Source organism: Mesoplodon densirostris, chromosome 9 (assembly GCF_025265405.1).
Source record: "Mesoplodon densirostris isolate mMesDen1 chromosome 9, mMesDen1 primary haplotype, whole genome shotgun sequence".
In the NCBI taxonomy this organism is placed as follows: Eukaryota; Metazoa; Chordata; class Mammalia; order Artiodactyla; family Ziphiidae; genus Mesoplodon; species Mesoplodon densirostris.
The window spans coordinates 15,946,843-15,963,360 of record NC_082669.1 but is presented as its reverse complement, the minus strand read 5'-3'; the positions used below and the strand labels follow the sequence as shown (position 1 = coordinate 15,963,360).

The 16,518-nt window shown below is 41.9% G+C and overlaps 1 protein-coding gene across 2 annotated transcripts in view; it reads left to right on the top strand.

The window, feature by feature from the left end:
• The first annotated feature begins 13,012 nt into the window (after window positions 1-13,012).
• Window positions 13,013-16,518, top strand: part of RELN (reelin) — a 527,861-nt gene continuing 524,355 nt past the window's right edge. For both annotated transcript variants that reach the window (XM_060107639.1, XM_060107638.1), the window contains exon 1: window positions 13,013-13,238. In XM_060107639.1, the coding sequence (XP_059963622.1) occupies window positions 13,013-13,238 (226 nt within the window). The remainder of the gene's footprint in view (window positions 13,239-16,518) is intronic.

Here is a 16,518-nt window from a genome sequence, read left to right as displayed (position 1 = left end):
CTGTCTTTTCTCCATTGCCTCCTTTATCAAAGATAAAGTGACCATATGTGCATGGGCTTATCTTTGGGCTCTCTATCCTGTTCCATTGATCTATATTTCTGTTTTTGTGACAGTACCGTAGTGTCTTGATTACTGTAGCTTTGTAGTATAGTCTGAAGTCAGGGAGCCTGATTCCTCCAGCTCCGCTTTTCTTTCTCAAGATTGCTTTGGCTATTTGGGATCTTTTGTGTTTCCATACAAATTGTGAAATTTTTTGTTCTAGTTCTGTGAAAAATGCCATTGGTAGCTTGATAGGGATGGCACTGAATCTGTAGATTGCTTTGGGTAGTATAGTCATTTTCACAATGCTGATTCTTCCAACCCAACAACATGGTATATCTCTCCATCTGTTTGTATCATCTTTAATTTCTTTCAACAGTGTCTTATAGTTTTATGCATACAGGTTTTTTGTCACCTTAGGCAGGTTTATTCCTAGGTATTTTATTCTTTTTGTTGCAGTGGTAAATGAGTGTTTCCTTCATTTCTCTTTCAGATTTTTCATCATTAGTGTATAGGAATGCAAGAGATTTCTGTGCATTAATTTTGTATCCTGCTTCTCTACCAAACTCATTGACTGGCTCTAGTAGTTTTCTGGTAGCATCTTTAGGATTCTCTATGTATAGTAACAGGTCATTTGCTAACAGTGACAGTTTTACTTCTTCTTTTCCTTTTATTTGGATTCCTTTTATTTCTTTTTCTTCTCTGATTGCTGTGGCTAAACCTTCCAAAACTGTGTTGAATAATAGTGGTGATTGTGGGCAACCTTGTCTTGTTCCTGTTCTTAGAGGAAATGGTTTCAGTTTTCACCGTTGAGAACAATGTTGGCTGTGGGTTTGTCATATATGGCCTTTATTATGTTGAGGTAGGTTCCCTCTATGCCCACTTTCCTTAGAGTTTTTATTATAAATGGGTGTTGAATTTTGTCAAAAGCTTTTTCTGCATCTATTGAGATTATCATATGGTTTTTATCCTTCAATTTGTTAATATGGTGTATCACATTGATTGATTTGCGTATATTGAAGAATCCTTGCATTCCTGGGATAAACCCCACTTGCTCATGGTGTATGATCCTTTTAATGTGCTTCTGGATTCTGTTTGCTAGTATGTTGTTGAGGATTTTTGCATCTATGTTCATCAGTGATATTGGGCTGTAGTTTTCTTTTTCTTTTTTTAATGACATCTTTGTCTGGTTTTGTGATGTGACCTCGTAGAATGAGTTTGGGAGTTTTCCTCCCTCTACTGTGTTTTGGAAGAGTTGGAGAATGATAGGTGTTAGCTCTTCTCTAAATGTTTGACAGAATTCACCTGTGAAAGCCATCTGGTCCTGGACTTTTGTTTGTTGAAAGATTTTTTTTTTTTTTTTTTTTGCAGTATGCGAGCCTCTCACTGTTGTGGCCTCTCCCATTGCGGAGCACTGGCTCCAGACGTGCAGGCTCAGTGGTCATGGCTCACAGGCCTAGCCACTCCGAAGCATGTGGGATCTTCCTGGACTGGGACACGAACCCATGTCCCCTGCATCGGCAGGCGGACTCCCAACCACTGTGCCACCAGGGAAGCCCTGTTGAAAGATTTTTAATCACAGTTTCACTTTAGTACTTGTGATTGTTATGTTTATATTTTCTATTTCTTCCTGGTTCAGTCTCAGAAGGTTGTGCTTTTCTAAGAATTTGTCCATTTCTTCCATGTTGTCCAATTTATTGGCATATAGTGGCTTGTAGTAATCTCTCATGATCCTTTGTATTTCTGCAGTGTCAATTGTTACTTCTTTTTCATTTCTAATTCTGTTGTTTTGAGTCTTCTCCCCTTTTTTCTTGATGAGTCTTGCTAATGGTTTATTAATTTTGTTTATCTTCTCAAAGAACCAGCTTTTACTTTTATTGATCTTTGCTATTGTTTCCTTCATTTCTTTATCACTAAATTCTGATCTGATCTTTATGATTTCTTTTCTTCTGCTAACTTTGGGGTTTTTTTGTTCTTCTTTCTCTAATTGCTTTAGGTGTAAGGTTAGATTATTTATTTGAGATTTTTCTTGTTTCTTGAGGTAGGATTGTATTGCTATAAACTTCCCTCTTAGAACTGCTTTTGCTGCATCCCATGGGTTTTGGATCATCATGTTTTCATTGTCATTTGTTTCTAGGTACTTTTTGATTTCCTCTTAGATTTCTTCAGTGATCTCTTGCTTATTTAGTAGCATATTGTTTAGCCTCCATGTGTTTGTATTTTTTACAATTTTTTCCCTGTAATTGACACCTAGTCTCCTAGCGTTGTGGTCGGAAAAGATACTTGATACAATTTCAATTTTCTTAAATTTACCAAGGCTTGATTTGTGACCCAAGATATGATCTATCCTGGAGAATGTTCCATGAGCACTTGAAAAGAAAGTGTATTCTGTTGTTTTTGGACGGAATGTCCTATAAATATCAATTAAGTCCATCTTGTTTAATGTATCATTTAAAGCTTCTGTTTCCTTATTTATTTTCTTTTTGGATGATGTGCCCATTGGTGTAAGTGGGGCGTTAAGGTCCCCTACTATTTTTGTGTTACTGTTGAGTTCCCCTTTTATGGCTGTTAGCATTTGCCTTATGTATTGAGGTGCTCATATATTGGGTGCATAAATATTTACAACTGTTGTATCTTCTTCTTGGATTGATGCCTTGATCATTATGTAGTGTCCTTCTTTGTCTCTTGTAATAGTCTTTATTTTAAAGTCTATTTTGTCTGATAGGAGCATTGCTACTCCAGCTTTCTTTTGATTTTCATTTGCATGTAATATCTTTTTCCATCCCCTCGCTTTCAGTCTGTATGTGTCCCTAGGTCTGAAGTGAGTCTCTTGTAGACAGCATATATATGGGTCTTATTTTTATATCCATTCAGCCAGTCTGTGTCTTTTGTTTGGAGCATTTAATCCATTTATATTTAAGGTAATTATTGATATGTATCTTCCTTTTACCATTTTCTAAATTGTTTTGGGTTTGTTTTTGTAGGTCTTTTCCCTCTTTTGTGTTTCCTGCCTAGAGAAGTTCCTTCATCATTTGTTGTAAAGCTGGTTTGGTGGTGCTGAATTCTCTTAACTTTTGCTTGTCTGTAAAGGTTTTAATTTTTCCATCTAATCTGAATGAGATCCTTGCTGGGTAGAGTAATCTTGGTTGTAGGTTTTTTCCCTTTCATCACTTTAAATATGTCCTGCCACTCCCTTCTGGCTTGCAGAGTTTCTGCTGAAAGATCAGCTGTTAACCTTATGGGGATTCCATTGTATGTTATTTGTTGCTTTTCCCTTGCTGCTTTTAATATTTTTCTTTGTATTTAATTTTTGATAGTTTGATTAATATGTGTCTTGGTGTGTTTCTCTTTGGGTTTATCCTGTATGGGACTCTCTGTGCTTCCTGGACTTGACTATTTCCTTTCCCATGTTTGGGAAGTTTTCCAGTGTAATCTCTTCAAATATTTCTGAGACCCTTTCTTTTTCTCTTCTTCTTCTCGGATCCCTATTATTCAAATGTTGGTGTGTTTAATGTTGTCCCAGAGGTCTCTGAGACTGTCCCCAATTCTTTTCATTGTTTTTTCTTTATTCTGCTCCCTGGCAGTTATTCCCACCATTTTATCTTCAAGCTCACTTATCCGTTCTTCTGCTTCAGTTATTCTGCTATTGATTCCTTCTAGAGTATTTTAAATTTCAGTTATTGTGTTGTTCATCACTGTTTGTTTGCTCTTTAGTTCTTCTAGATCCTTGTTAAATGTTCTTGTATTTTCTCCATTCTGTTTCCGAGATTTGGATCATCTTTACTATCATTACTCTGAATTCTTTTTCAGCGAGGTTGCCTATTTCTTCTTCATTTATTTGGTCTTGTAGGTTTTTCCCTTGCTCCTATGTCTATAACATTTTTTTTTTGTCATTTCTTTTTTTTCTGATGGCTGGGGCTGTATTTCTGTCTTATTTGTTGTTTGGCCTGAGGTGTCCAGCATTGGAGTTTGCAGGCAGTTAGATACAGCCAGGTGTTGGTGCTGAGATTAGGACTTCTTGGAGGCCTCAATTCAATTAATATTCCTTGGGGTCTGAGGTTCTCTGTTGGTCCAGCACTTTGGACTTAGAGCTCCCACCACAGGAGCTCGGGTCTGACCTCCAGCCTGGGAACAAAGATCTTGCAAGCTGCATGGCATGGTAAAAAAGAAAGAAAGAAAGAAAAAAGGAGCAGTACATTATCAAAGAATAAAAAACAAAATTAAATTATAAAGATACAAAAAATATATTAGGAAAAATAAAAATATAATGGAAACAATTGCAATAAGGTAAAGAAAAAAAAAAGGAGCCATGTGGGTGGAACAAGCCAAAAGGAACAGAACAGTAACAAAGTATAAAGAATAAAATAAAATTAGAAAAATAAAAGATTTATCAGGAAAGATAAAAATATCAATGAATCAACAACAATGAATCAACAAGGTAAAAGAGAACCCCAATCTAAAAAAGGAAAAAAGAAAAAAAAAAAAGCTTTGGCTATGGGGGGCAGAGTTTAGACGGGGGTGGAACTTAGGCAGGGGCAGGGTTTAGGATGGGGTGGAACCCAGGCGGGTGGGGGGTGACATTCAAGCATGGGGTGGGGCCTCTTCTTAGGACCTGGTTGCTGGGGGTTCCTCCCATCCCCTTAGGTGTCTGTGGTCCCCCACCGGTGCCTGGTAGGTGCCCTAGTTTGCAGAGACATGAATTCTGCATTCTCCTAGTCCACCATCTTGACTCCACCCTCAGGCCATTAATTTTTGACAGTGGTAGTTGCTTATCTTGCTGCTACATCTAATTATTTAATGGGCTAATAAAAATACATATATTAGTATAACTTTTTTAGTTTGCTGATAATAACCATATTTCAATATACTTTGTTTCTTTATAAACCTATATATTATATTTAAAGGCATTCAATTTTTGAAAAGATTTTTCTAAGAAGAGGTCTGTAGGTTTCATTAAACTGCCAGAGATGTCCTTTGCACAAACAAGGTTAAGAACATTTGCTCCCAAGCAATTCTACTCCTAGGCATCTACCCAGGAGATAGGAAAACGTATGTCCATACAAAGACTTGTATGTTAATGTTCAGAGCAGCATTGTTCATAATAGCCAAAGAGTGAATGGATTTATCCATACATTAGAATAATACTTTAGAATAAAAACAACTGCTGATACAGGCTACAACATGGATGACCTTCAAAAACAATGTGCTAAGTGAAGGAAGGCAGATCTAAAACACTACAAATTTTATGATTTCATTTATACGAAATGTACAGAAAAGGCAAATCTATATATACAAAGTAAATTAGTGGTTTCTTGGAGCTGGGGGTGAAGAAGATGGGATTAACTGCAAATGGGCATGAGGGATCTTTCTTGACATAATGGAAATGTTTTAAAATTGGATCATGTTGATGTTGTACAACTCTGTAGATTTACTAAAAATTATTGAACTGTACATTTAAAATGAATAGCATTTATGGTATTTAAATTAACCTCAATGAAGCTGTTAAAGAAAAGCAAGGACCTTTGCTCCATCGTATGATCAGATCATTTAGTTATTATTCTATTAATGGATATTTAGGTGGTTTCCATTTTTTGGTTTTGCTATTAATAGCAATATTGCTATGAGCATTCTTATTTATTTATTTATTTTTATTTTTGGCTGCGTTGGGTCTTTCTTTAGTTGCCTTGCGTGGGCTTTCTCTAGTTGCAGTGAGCGGGGGCTATTCCTTGTTGTGGTGCAGGGGCTTCTCATTGCAGTGGCTTCCCTCGTTGTGGAGCACGGGCTCTAGGCATGCGGGCTTCAGTAGTTGCAACACGCGGGCTCAGTAGTTGAGGCACATGGGCCCTAGAGTGCATGTGATTCAGTAGTTGCGGCACGTGGGTTTAGTTGCTCCGCAGCATGTGGGATCTTCCCAGATCAGGGATCAAACCCATGTCCCCTGCACTGGCAGGCAGATTTTTAACCACTGTGCCACCAGGGAAGTCCCCTATGCATCTTTATCTGTTATAATTCTTTGAAGCCTGACTTAAAGGAATGGGGTTTTTTCTTCCTAGGGGCAAATTCAAATTTATTTCTTCTAGGGCCTGGAAGCAGTTTCAACCCAGGACCACCTTAAAATTAATTTTTGGCTTGAGGTTTTTGAAATAAAACAGATGTATGAATTTGGGCCACAAACTCTTGAGAACCAGATTGTGGTTTCACATTTTGGTGAGAGAATTCCCCTGACATCACTACTCTCCACTAAGATTGAGACAAATGAGGAAATTTTTCTTCTAGTTCACCTTACCATTGAGGGTCTAGTTATCTGAGGATGGGTCATAGCTTTATGCATGAATTTCCTATCACAGTGCTTCACAAACTATCTGTGAACCATCACAGGCAGGTACTTTTTTTTTTTTATAAAATATAATCAAAATTAATTACAAGAAAAATGGAATATTGCTTGGATGTTACTGCACTATAAAATCCCTAGAAAAGTTTCCAAACACTCTCAATTTCTGTACACATCTCAACACGGACTGGCAACAGATAATTTGTAGACCAATCTGCAAACCCCACTTTGAGTAGCACTGTCTTATCATTCTTCCCACCTTGGGCAGGCCCTAAGCTTTATCTCCTGTTTCCACACCTCATTTGGCCATCAAAATGGAAGTTCAATGTCTGTTGAAATGGGAGATGTCACAGAGTCCTGGGTGGGTTGGATACTCATTAGCTTATCTCTGGGTTCTTGCTTTCACTTCGTTTTCACCTCTAAAGATTTCTCTATATATCTCACTAGTTTGGCAATGTGTCAAAAGAGGTTCCCCCATGATCCAACGCTCCCTTTCCTAACTGAAATGTATGCATATGTTTACCAGTAGACAGGCACAAGAGTATTTTTAACTGCATTTTTCATAGTTGCCAAAACCTGAAAATAGCCAACCGTTCCATTAATGATAAATACATTGTGATAGCCCTCCCCCCATATGCTATGTAGTAATAAGAACAAACAAGCTATTGGTACATGCAACAATGTGGATGATTCTTACAAACATGATGCTGAGCCAAAGAAGCCAGATATAAAATCGTATGTATTGTATAATTCCATTTAGATAAAGTTTTAAAACTCGCAACACTAACCATCCTGAAGACATATTACATCCCTGCCTAAAATCCCTTCCATGCCTTGGGGAAGACTGATGGCTCAGACTCATAGGCCTTTCTGCTCTTGTTCTCTGAATGCTGTTCACTTGCCATGTTCCACTTGTGAAAATGCATTGAGCTCTACATTTAAGATTTGTTCACTTTTTGCTGCATATGTTATACTTCATTAAAAATTTACTTAATAAAAATATTTAAAAATATATAAATATACTAATATATAATGTATATAAATATAATAAATAAAAATATTTTAAAAATAGGTTATCCCACAGCAACAGTCACCAAGCTTCAAAAGACTGAAAGCTGGGCATCATTCATCTTCAGCCCTTCTCTCTCCCCGCAGCCCTATCCAGTCAGTAACCCAGTCTATCACCGAGTCCTGTAGTTGTCTTGTAAATACTTCCCAGTTCCATCCTCTTCTCTCCATCACCTCTCCAGAACACCATCTCTCACCTGAGCTCCTTGCACCACATTTCTAATCCTCTCGCTGCATCTACTTCTACTGCTCTCCAGTCCATTCACCCCTCTGGAACCAAGATGACCTTAAAAACAAACAAACAAACCATGACCAGGGAATGTCCCTGCTCAAAATCCCTTCCATGCCTCACCATTGTTTTCAGGAAAAAGACCAGAATCCTCAGTATGGTTGACAAGGCCCTGCCCAGTCTGGCCACTGTCCATGCTAGGGCAAGACCGGTCTCCCTGGATAATCTTTACTCCATCTGCACTGATGTTCTTTCAGGACTCGAATCTGCCACCTTCCTTTTCACATAGGCTTCTTCTTCCATGTAGGTGCTCTGGCCTGAAATGTTTTCCTCTCCTTCTCTCCACCACTTTTTACCAAAGTATCTACACAGAGATCTTAGCTTTGACCTCTTTTTCAGTTAAGCCTCCACAGTTCTCTTTTTTCTTGCCATCCTTAACTTTTAATTTAGTTTAATTTCAATTTAAATAGCTACTTGTGGTTAGGGCCTATCTAACGATCTAGTTCTAGAGGAACTAATTTAGGTTGGGGGGAGAGGCAGGTCAGGAAAGGGCAAGGGCAAAAACATGTAAATTGAGACTTGGAGGATGAATTGATAGCATCCAAATGAGGAGTGAGGTGCGTGAGGGGAAAGCTGCAGGAGTGTGGTCAGGGCACAAGAAATGCGAGGGACATTCCTGAGTGAGGAAACAGCATGTGCAAATCCCTGGAAGTGGAGAAGCTTTAAAAAAGGTATTTTTAGTGTTGAATTGTTTTCTCTTTTAGAAATTTTATGGTTTAATGCTTTTTTATTGACCCATGATTTAATTATTTAGTATTTTAATTTGGGGTACATTAAGTAACTTGTTCTGGCAAGACGCATATCAGAGCCAGTCCTCAAATATCCCACCTTTCCAAGTGGTTTCATTCCCTAAAGACTTAGTTAACTTTTTTTGTTTTGTTTTGTTTTGTTTTAACTTAAGAGCCTCAGTTTCTTCAGATTGTACATCTTATGGGTAGTAGGTTTGATAAGCTTACTAACTGCTATCTAAAGAAGGGTTTTCTTTTATTTGACATTTTATTACCATTTTGGAGCCTATAGAGTTGACTGATTTCACCATCTCCATATTTATGTACTTTTTTGATTTTATGTACTTTTTATTTGACTTTTACATAGTAAATAAGAGTAGAGATTCATTTTCTCATACACACCAAAACGTTTGGTACTTTGATTCAAAAAATCAGTGAAGTCAGTGAATGAATGCTTACAACTTTAAAATGTAATTTAACGGCTTTTTTGTGTTTCATTTAGAGTCATCATCTTCCAATGATTTGAAAGTTGTGGATCTCATAGTATATAATTTAATTTCCATTGTGTTAAGATTATTCAAATGCTGGTCAGTAATTTCTACTTATCAGCAAGAAATGAATTTATAGTCTGGATGCTTAAACGTAATTTTTTGGTAGACTAATTGCTTCTCCAAAGCTCTTTTAATTAAAAAGGGATCTTACCCCATTTTAAACTCCCTTTCCCACAGATTCACTCATTTTCACCCTGACATCACCTTCTATTTTTTTGCAGATTTTTTTGGATGTAAACCAAATTTTCTTGAAGAGTATGTCTCTATTTTTCCATTAGTTCAAAGGTTTGTAGATTTTGTGGACCAGACAAATATTCCTCAAGATGTTTATTATGGCTCAGTAAACAGAAGTAAGATCTAAGGGTTAGCACACGAGCTGGGAATTGGAAGTTTTGAATTGTAACCCAGTTTGCCACGTTACTGTGGGACTTAGAGTGAACTGCTCACTAGGAAGATGCTGTTCCCCATGTTCAAGGTGCTTCTATATCCATGTTGTGTAATTTTCCTTCATTTAAAAAAAGATTATTGGGCTTCCCCGGTGGCACAGTGGTTAAGAACCTGCCTGCCAATGCAGGGGACATAGGTTCGAGCCCTGGTCGAGGAAAATCCCACATGCCGCAGAGCAACTAAGCCCATGCGCCACAACTACTGAGCCTGCGCTCTAGAGCCCACGAGCCACAACTAAGGAGCCCGTGGGCCTAGAGCCCGTGCTCCGCAACAAGAGAAGCCACTGCAATGAGAAGCCCGCGCACCACAACGAAGAGCAGCCCCAGCTCGCTGCAACTAGAGAAAGCCCACGCACAGCAACAAAGACCCAATGCAACCAAAAATAAATAATAAATAAATAAATAAAATTTAAAAATATAAAAGATTATTAAAAAGTATTAATAATAATTAGTTGAACTGGATTCCCTGAAGAAGGTATCAGAGATGTGTGAACTTGGGCTTCTATTACTGTAAGGGCACAGGCACACATGCTAGTCCAAAGGACTGCTAAGTGGAGTGTACAAGCATTTACCCTCTTCTTAAGCAGCTCAACATGACTCAGGGCATTATTTAAACAGTCTCTATGCCTGTTAATGAACAACCACAGGGCTGTAGTCACAGATTCGAGCCTGCGTAGTTCAGAGTATAAAAGTCACCCAAATGCACATAGCGAAGTCATGCTGTAAAAGTTAAGAAAGCACAAAAAAGGGGAAGATTGGAAAATAAACTTGGTCACATAAATTGAATGTCAAGAAAGCCATGGTGAGAGATTCACAAGAGAATATTTCTTACAGAGTGAAAAGAGGGGGACTTCCTGGGAACTGGGGACCTTCTGGGAATTAAGTGCAATTGTGACCTGGACCAAGTATCAGTGCTTTACTGCTTTACTTTACGGTTTATTTAAAGCAGCGACCTTGGGATCAAGCATGGCCAGATTTGATCCCAGGCTCCTCTTCTTATGGAGTGCCCTTGACAAATTATTTAACTTGTATGAATCTCAACTTTACCTTCTAAAAAATGAGGATAATTATACCTACTTCACAGGCCAATGTAAGAATTAAATGAGGTAATCCAACACTGATTAAAGAATAATTCTCATCCCATCCCTCTAACAGCATCAATAGGCATTCATTCCTTACAGCAGTTTGCCATGGTTAAGTGCAGGGACTCTGGAATAAGACAAAGTCACAGCTCTCTCACAATTACAGCTGTGTGACCTTGGACATGTTACTTGACCTCTCTGTGCTTCAGTTTCTTCGTATGTAAAATGTACTATTAACAGTAATTTCCCCATAGGGTTATGAGGATTAAAGGAGTTAATATATGTAAAACACTTAGGACAGTACTTGGCATATAGTAAACATTTAAAAAGTGTTAGCTAAAAATGTTCAGTAGTTTTGGATTCTTTCTAGAAGTGATTCATTTTGTCTTAGGTTTTAGTCACATAACGGGACAGGAAGAGGTGGTAACAGCCTTGCCAGCTGCCGGCGAGTGTCTTGTAATTGAGTCAGCATCGCCTGCCTGCGGGGAAAAGGTGGTGGTGGTGGCTTCCCCTAGTCTAGCTAGGGTTGCCCTGGATGGTTGCAAGGCAGGTCCCGGTGAGAGCCTTTGTAGCCAGCAGCCAGGCTGCCTCGCATGCAGCCTTTGTTACCGTTTCCTCGCTTGTGAAATGGGGGTCACATTTGCCTCTCCGGGTGTTGTGAGGATTAAATGAGATGACTTAACCTACGGCCCAAAGCCTGCACCAGCACAGAGCTGCAGCGGTAACGATTGTTACATCAAATATATACAACAGTTGAGCCCTGGCGGATTTTGAATGAAGGGAAACCTGAAGGCAGCTAGAAGTGGCCCTTCTACCTGTCTGAACTCGGCCTGGGTAAGAGGAAAACAACCAGTCTCTTCCTTTTGCAACGAAGTGACTACAGAGGTCTCCCCTTGCAAAGACTTCCTTGTCTTTTCGCACTCCCCCCCGTCTCCCTCCCCCGCCCCGTGCCCCCAATGCAGGCAAGGACACCATCCCTTGCAATTTTATAATCTACTCATTTCTGTACGTGCGGGTTTATCTGGACTTGGTGGCAAGCCAAGGATGGGTGGGGAGAGGCATTAAAACCTGGCAACCCCGCTCCCCCATCTCCGGATGCCGCAGGGCTCCTGCCAGCCGTCCTCGGTTAGAAACGTGCTTTTTATTTCTCTTCCCCGCAGCCTCCTGTGCAGCAGCTCATTACCACCCACTTCAATCACCGCTGCCAGCATCTCTCCAGACGTTTTCCCCTCCCCCCATTTCAGGGACATTGGTCGTAGCTGACATTTAAAGGAAATAAACACCGATTTAAAAAATTACAACCATCTCCGCCTGAAGAACCCAGCAGCAATGAATAATAGAACAGTCCAGCGAAGAGCGCCTGTCGGGGCTCAGCTCCGCCAGCCCTTCCCGCCACACAATTCCCCACACCCGAGCAGCACAAATCACCATTTCCAGGCACCACTGGAGGCTGCCAATTCTACTTTCGCTTAATCTCATTTTAAATCCGGCTACAGATGAGGCTCGGTCGCTGCGGCGAGGAGCCGGGCGGGGGCCAGCGGGAGAGACTCGAGGCCTGGGTGGGAGAGAAGCGCAGGGGCCCGTCGCGTTTCGGGGCCGCGGGCGGATCCCCGGAACAAGTGCGGGCCGCCGGGGGCTCCGAGGCGGGCGAGCCCCGAGGGGCGCGGGGCGCAGCCGGCGCAGACAAAGAAGCCGGCGCCCGCTCCCGTCCCCACCGCCCCTCTACTTTCCCCCTCGCCTCCTCTCAGGAAAAAGGAGGGAAATCTGAGGGGCAAAAGGGACTGTCCTCTCCTTTTGCTCCTCCGGACAGCTGGGCGGTAGGGTCTCCTTCTCTCTCTCTCTCTCTCCGAGGCGTTTAAGTCGCTCCCTGCAGATTCGCGTACCTCTTGGCCCCGAGCCCCCTCCCCCAACCCGACCGACTCGCATCCCTCATCTGCTCTTCAGTGTGAGAACTGGGCTCAGGCGCAGGGCTTCGCGGAGGCGTGAGCCCTGCGCCGCGCGAGGTGCGGCGAGCGAGCCCGAGTGGGCGGGGGCCGGGCGGGCGCGCGCCGCGCGGCGCGCAGGGGCGGGGGAGCGGCCGGGGCACGTGTGGCGGCGGTGGGGGCGATTCCGCGCCCCGGGCTTTAAGAAGGTGTGGAGTGGGCCGGGCGCTTTCCCAGGCCTGGCGGAGGGGCGTCGCGCACAGGCGGCGGCGGCGGCGGCGGCGGCGGCGGCGGCGGCGGCGGCGGCTGGGCGGCGCACCGCGGCACCGGCCGACGCGCTCTAGGCGTCCGCAGCCCGGCCCCGCGCTCCCGCGGCCCAAAGAAACTTTGGGAGCTGCCGTCTCCCGCGGAACTTCTCGGCGGGGCTCCGCGCCCGAGCCCTCTCTGCTCCCTCTGCCGCCTTCTCACCGTCTCTCCACGCGGCTCCTTCGCCCCGGAGCCTCTAAAACTGAATGAGAGAGCGGCGCTCGGGGCGCGCGGCGGCGGCAGCGGCGGTATGGAGCGCAGTGGCTGGGCGCCGCGGACTTTCCTCCTGGCGCTGGTTGTGGGGGCGACGCTGAGGGTGCGCGCCGCGGTGGGCTATTACCCCCGCTTTTCTCCCTTCTTTTTCCTGTGCACCCACCACGGGGAGCTGGAAGGGGATGGGGAGCAAGGCGAGGTGCTCATTTCCCTGCACATTGCGGGCCACCCCACCTACTACGTACCGGGACAAGAATATCATGGTAGGTACCACAGCATCTCCGCGCTCGCCGCCCAGCGCAGCTTTGTGTCCCTTTCCTTCTTCCAAGGGGCCGTTTAACCAAGAACCGTGACAACCCTTACCTCAACATTACCTCTGAGGAGGGAGAGAAAACAAAGTTAGCGGGGGATAGAGTCGCGAGTTGGGATTTATTCCCCCCTCACCTCCCCCCCCCACACACTCCCCTCACGCGTCTCCCCGTGAGGAGCCGGTTCTGGTGAGAAACGCCAGAGAATTCTTGAGGTCTTTCCTCCTCCCTCGTGGTTCTGGCAGCTGACACTTGAATGAAAACGCGCATCTTGTTTCCTTCACCCGAGTGCTTGGATTCCAGACCTTTGTCCTGCTCCCGGTTCCCCCTGAAGGGCATCCGGGGGGTGCTGGGCTTTGCGGACCGGCTGATGACAGATGGACGCGCCCCGGCCCGCGGCCGCCCCGCGCCGTCGCCCGCCGGCCCGCCGCAAAGTTCTCGCTGCTCCCCAGCCAGGGGTCCCTCTCGTTTCCTTCGGTGTCAGACAACCCTCCTGACAGGGAGCGGCCGCTTCCAGCGCTCTGTTCTTTTAAAAGTGGCTTTTAAAATGTCAGGAAATGGTGCTTTTTTCTGAGTCCTCTCTTACTTGTAACCTACTACTTGTTTTTAGAATGATCTCTGTGATGTTTCTTAATAACTATGTCTTTAATCTGCACAGCTTTAATTTCCAGGTAGGTACTGGAAGTTCCTTATAATTTAAAGGTACCTTTAAAAAAAGGATCATTCTGGAGTCCTTCATCGAAATGAAACATGATCGAAGAAGGACAGTTTAGGTGCAAGCAAGAGAGTTTTCTGTAGTGCGTGCGTTTTTGATATTTGAAGCTAGTAAATCGAGTATGTGGGAAAGTAAGATATGGTCTATTTTCTATTACTTCCGCTGGAACTCCTGAATATTTCACTTCTATAGAGCTTTTTTAAAGCGGTGACAGGCACTGTTTAATTAGAATTTCAAGGCAAAAATACTGATACCCAACTATTGTCTAGTGATTTCCTGTTATAGTTTCCATCTCTTGTAGGCTAACAGTTATTGGTATAGGAGGAGATAATCCACGGAGCAGCTGGCATTTCAGATAAACATGGATATAAAAATGATTAGAATCCTTAAATTTTCTATTTAAAAAGCCCTTCATATCTGCTTTAAAATGTTTAGCCTAAATAAATGCTTTCTAGTGATTGAAAGTAGTGCTTTTACAACTTTCTTGTGGCATGGTGTCAGCCTTGTCCGTAGAGCAGGAGTCTAATTCGGTTGGGATTTTAGACTTTGGGATATTAAATTTCTGTAACTAGTCCCTTCTTTTAAAATGCTTATTGTATTCTCTTTCCAAGAACGGTCTGGTGTTTTTCTGAGTTCATGAGAATCTCTTGAGAAGGACCAGCCAATATGATGGCAACCCAGACCTCACCCAAAGACTGATTGAGCTTGTCACTTAGTGTGACCTTTAGTAAAGGTGCTTGCCCGTTATTAGCTCTAAGTGAGAGTGGTAGGTAAGTGAGTCAAGGCTGGGCTAAAAGGTGTGATTGTCAGGTTGTGATGGAAGACCTGTAATAACACGTAGCCTTTTTTTTTTTTCCCCTGTTTTCCATATCCTTTGTAAGGTGCCAGCATAGAAAACTTAAAAATACCAAAATATGACATAGCCTTTGCTTTTGCTATAAAGCTAGCAAGTATAAGTCAGCCTAAGACTGACCATAATCGCATCCTAAGTCAGAAAGGAAAGAATGATAGAGAGTAAGAATACAGTGTGATACTTCAAGTTGCATATTGTGTGGGAAAGTCTCAATTTCTACCTCTTCTATCACCAGAAAAGGTAGAGAAATTTTATTATGTAAGTTTAAGAAGATCGAATTATTATTATAAACTTTGAGAATGGTTATTGTAAGATTTTAAATTCCTGTTACCTGTTTTGTCAAATATTTAGATTTTGAAACTGGCTGTAGCTATAGGCCTTCAGTAAGAGTTTTTCCTTGTAAAATTTTCTACAGGTAGAAGAAATGTTTAAAAATGAAACAGTGCTTACATGTGTCTCCTTTTCTTTTAGACTTTTGGAAATTAATGTTACAAATTAATTATGTAACATCTATTTAAGAATTGAACAGTTGGTAGGAAAACTTAACCTAATATACTTTGGTAGTTAGCTCATTTTATAGGAGACCAAAGTAGGAGGTTATTCAGCCAAAATTTTTTAAAACCAAGAAATATGTAAAATATTAGCTTGAGACTTTATTTATAATCTTCCGAATCTCTAAAATGTAACACTTATGTTAGGAAAACTCAGTCTTATCTATGATTTACATTGAAGTCAGCATTTGAGGGAATGGTTTTTGGGTGCAGCTAATGGCTGTTAACTTTTTTACCTAAAGGAATGCATTGAGATGTACAGTGGTACCTAACACAGAACATGATTGTAGACCAGGCTGTGTCAGCTGCCCTCTGAGACTTGTGTTGTGAGACAGAATATGAAATGGAGAGGCAGATGTTAGAGTTCAATATCATGGGTCTTTGTGTCATATTTATTTAGAGATTTTTATTGAAAATCTTTTGGAAAAAAAAGCAACAAAAATATAATACAGAAGAATTTGAAATTTGCGTGTCTACAGAATTGTCAGATATTTCCAGTGTTAAGTAGTATATCCATCTGTTTGCAGTTTGGGCAACTCTGTAGACAGTGCATGGTTACTTTTGCTAGTTCTCATCACTCGTTCACTTGGTACCTCTGTTGTCATCTTCCTATAACTTTTAAAATCTGTTGTCTATGACTTTCTTGAGATGACATCGTTGGTCACAATGAACTATGGTGTCTTTGCATGATGAGTACAATTCAGTTTAGAAGCTCAGCAATAAGAGGTTATATATATGTATATGTATATATATATCATGTTGAATTAGAAAAGTCTCAGGGTCAGAACATTTTTTTCCTAGAATTTCCCTCTTTTGCACAAATCCCAAAGTATGGTCAATTTCCACAACATGATTTCCAGGCCCTGTTTTTTTTTGGGGGGGTGTAGAAAGTTGCAAATGATGGGAAAATAGGAACTGGAAACCCAGATGGTCCAGTCAGGTAGCCCTTTCTCTTTCCCAGCCATACCTGGCTGTTCACTGCTCCTTCTCCTAAGGACTGGGGCAGTATTGTGAAACATGCAAAGGTCGAGTTGATGTCCGCACCTTCCCTTTCCCCTGATAATCCCTCTTCCTCACCCCCACTCCTCAGGCTTTTGTTTAAAACTCCTCCCCCAA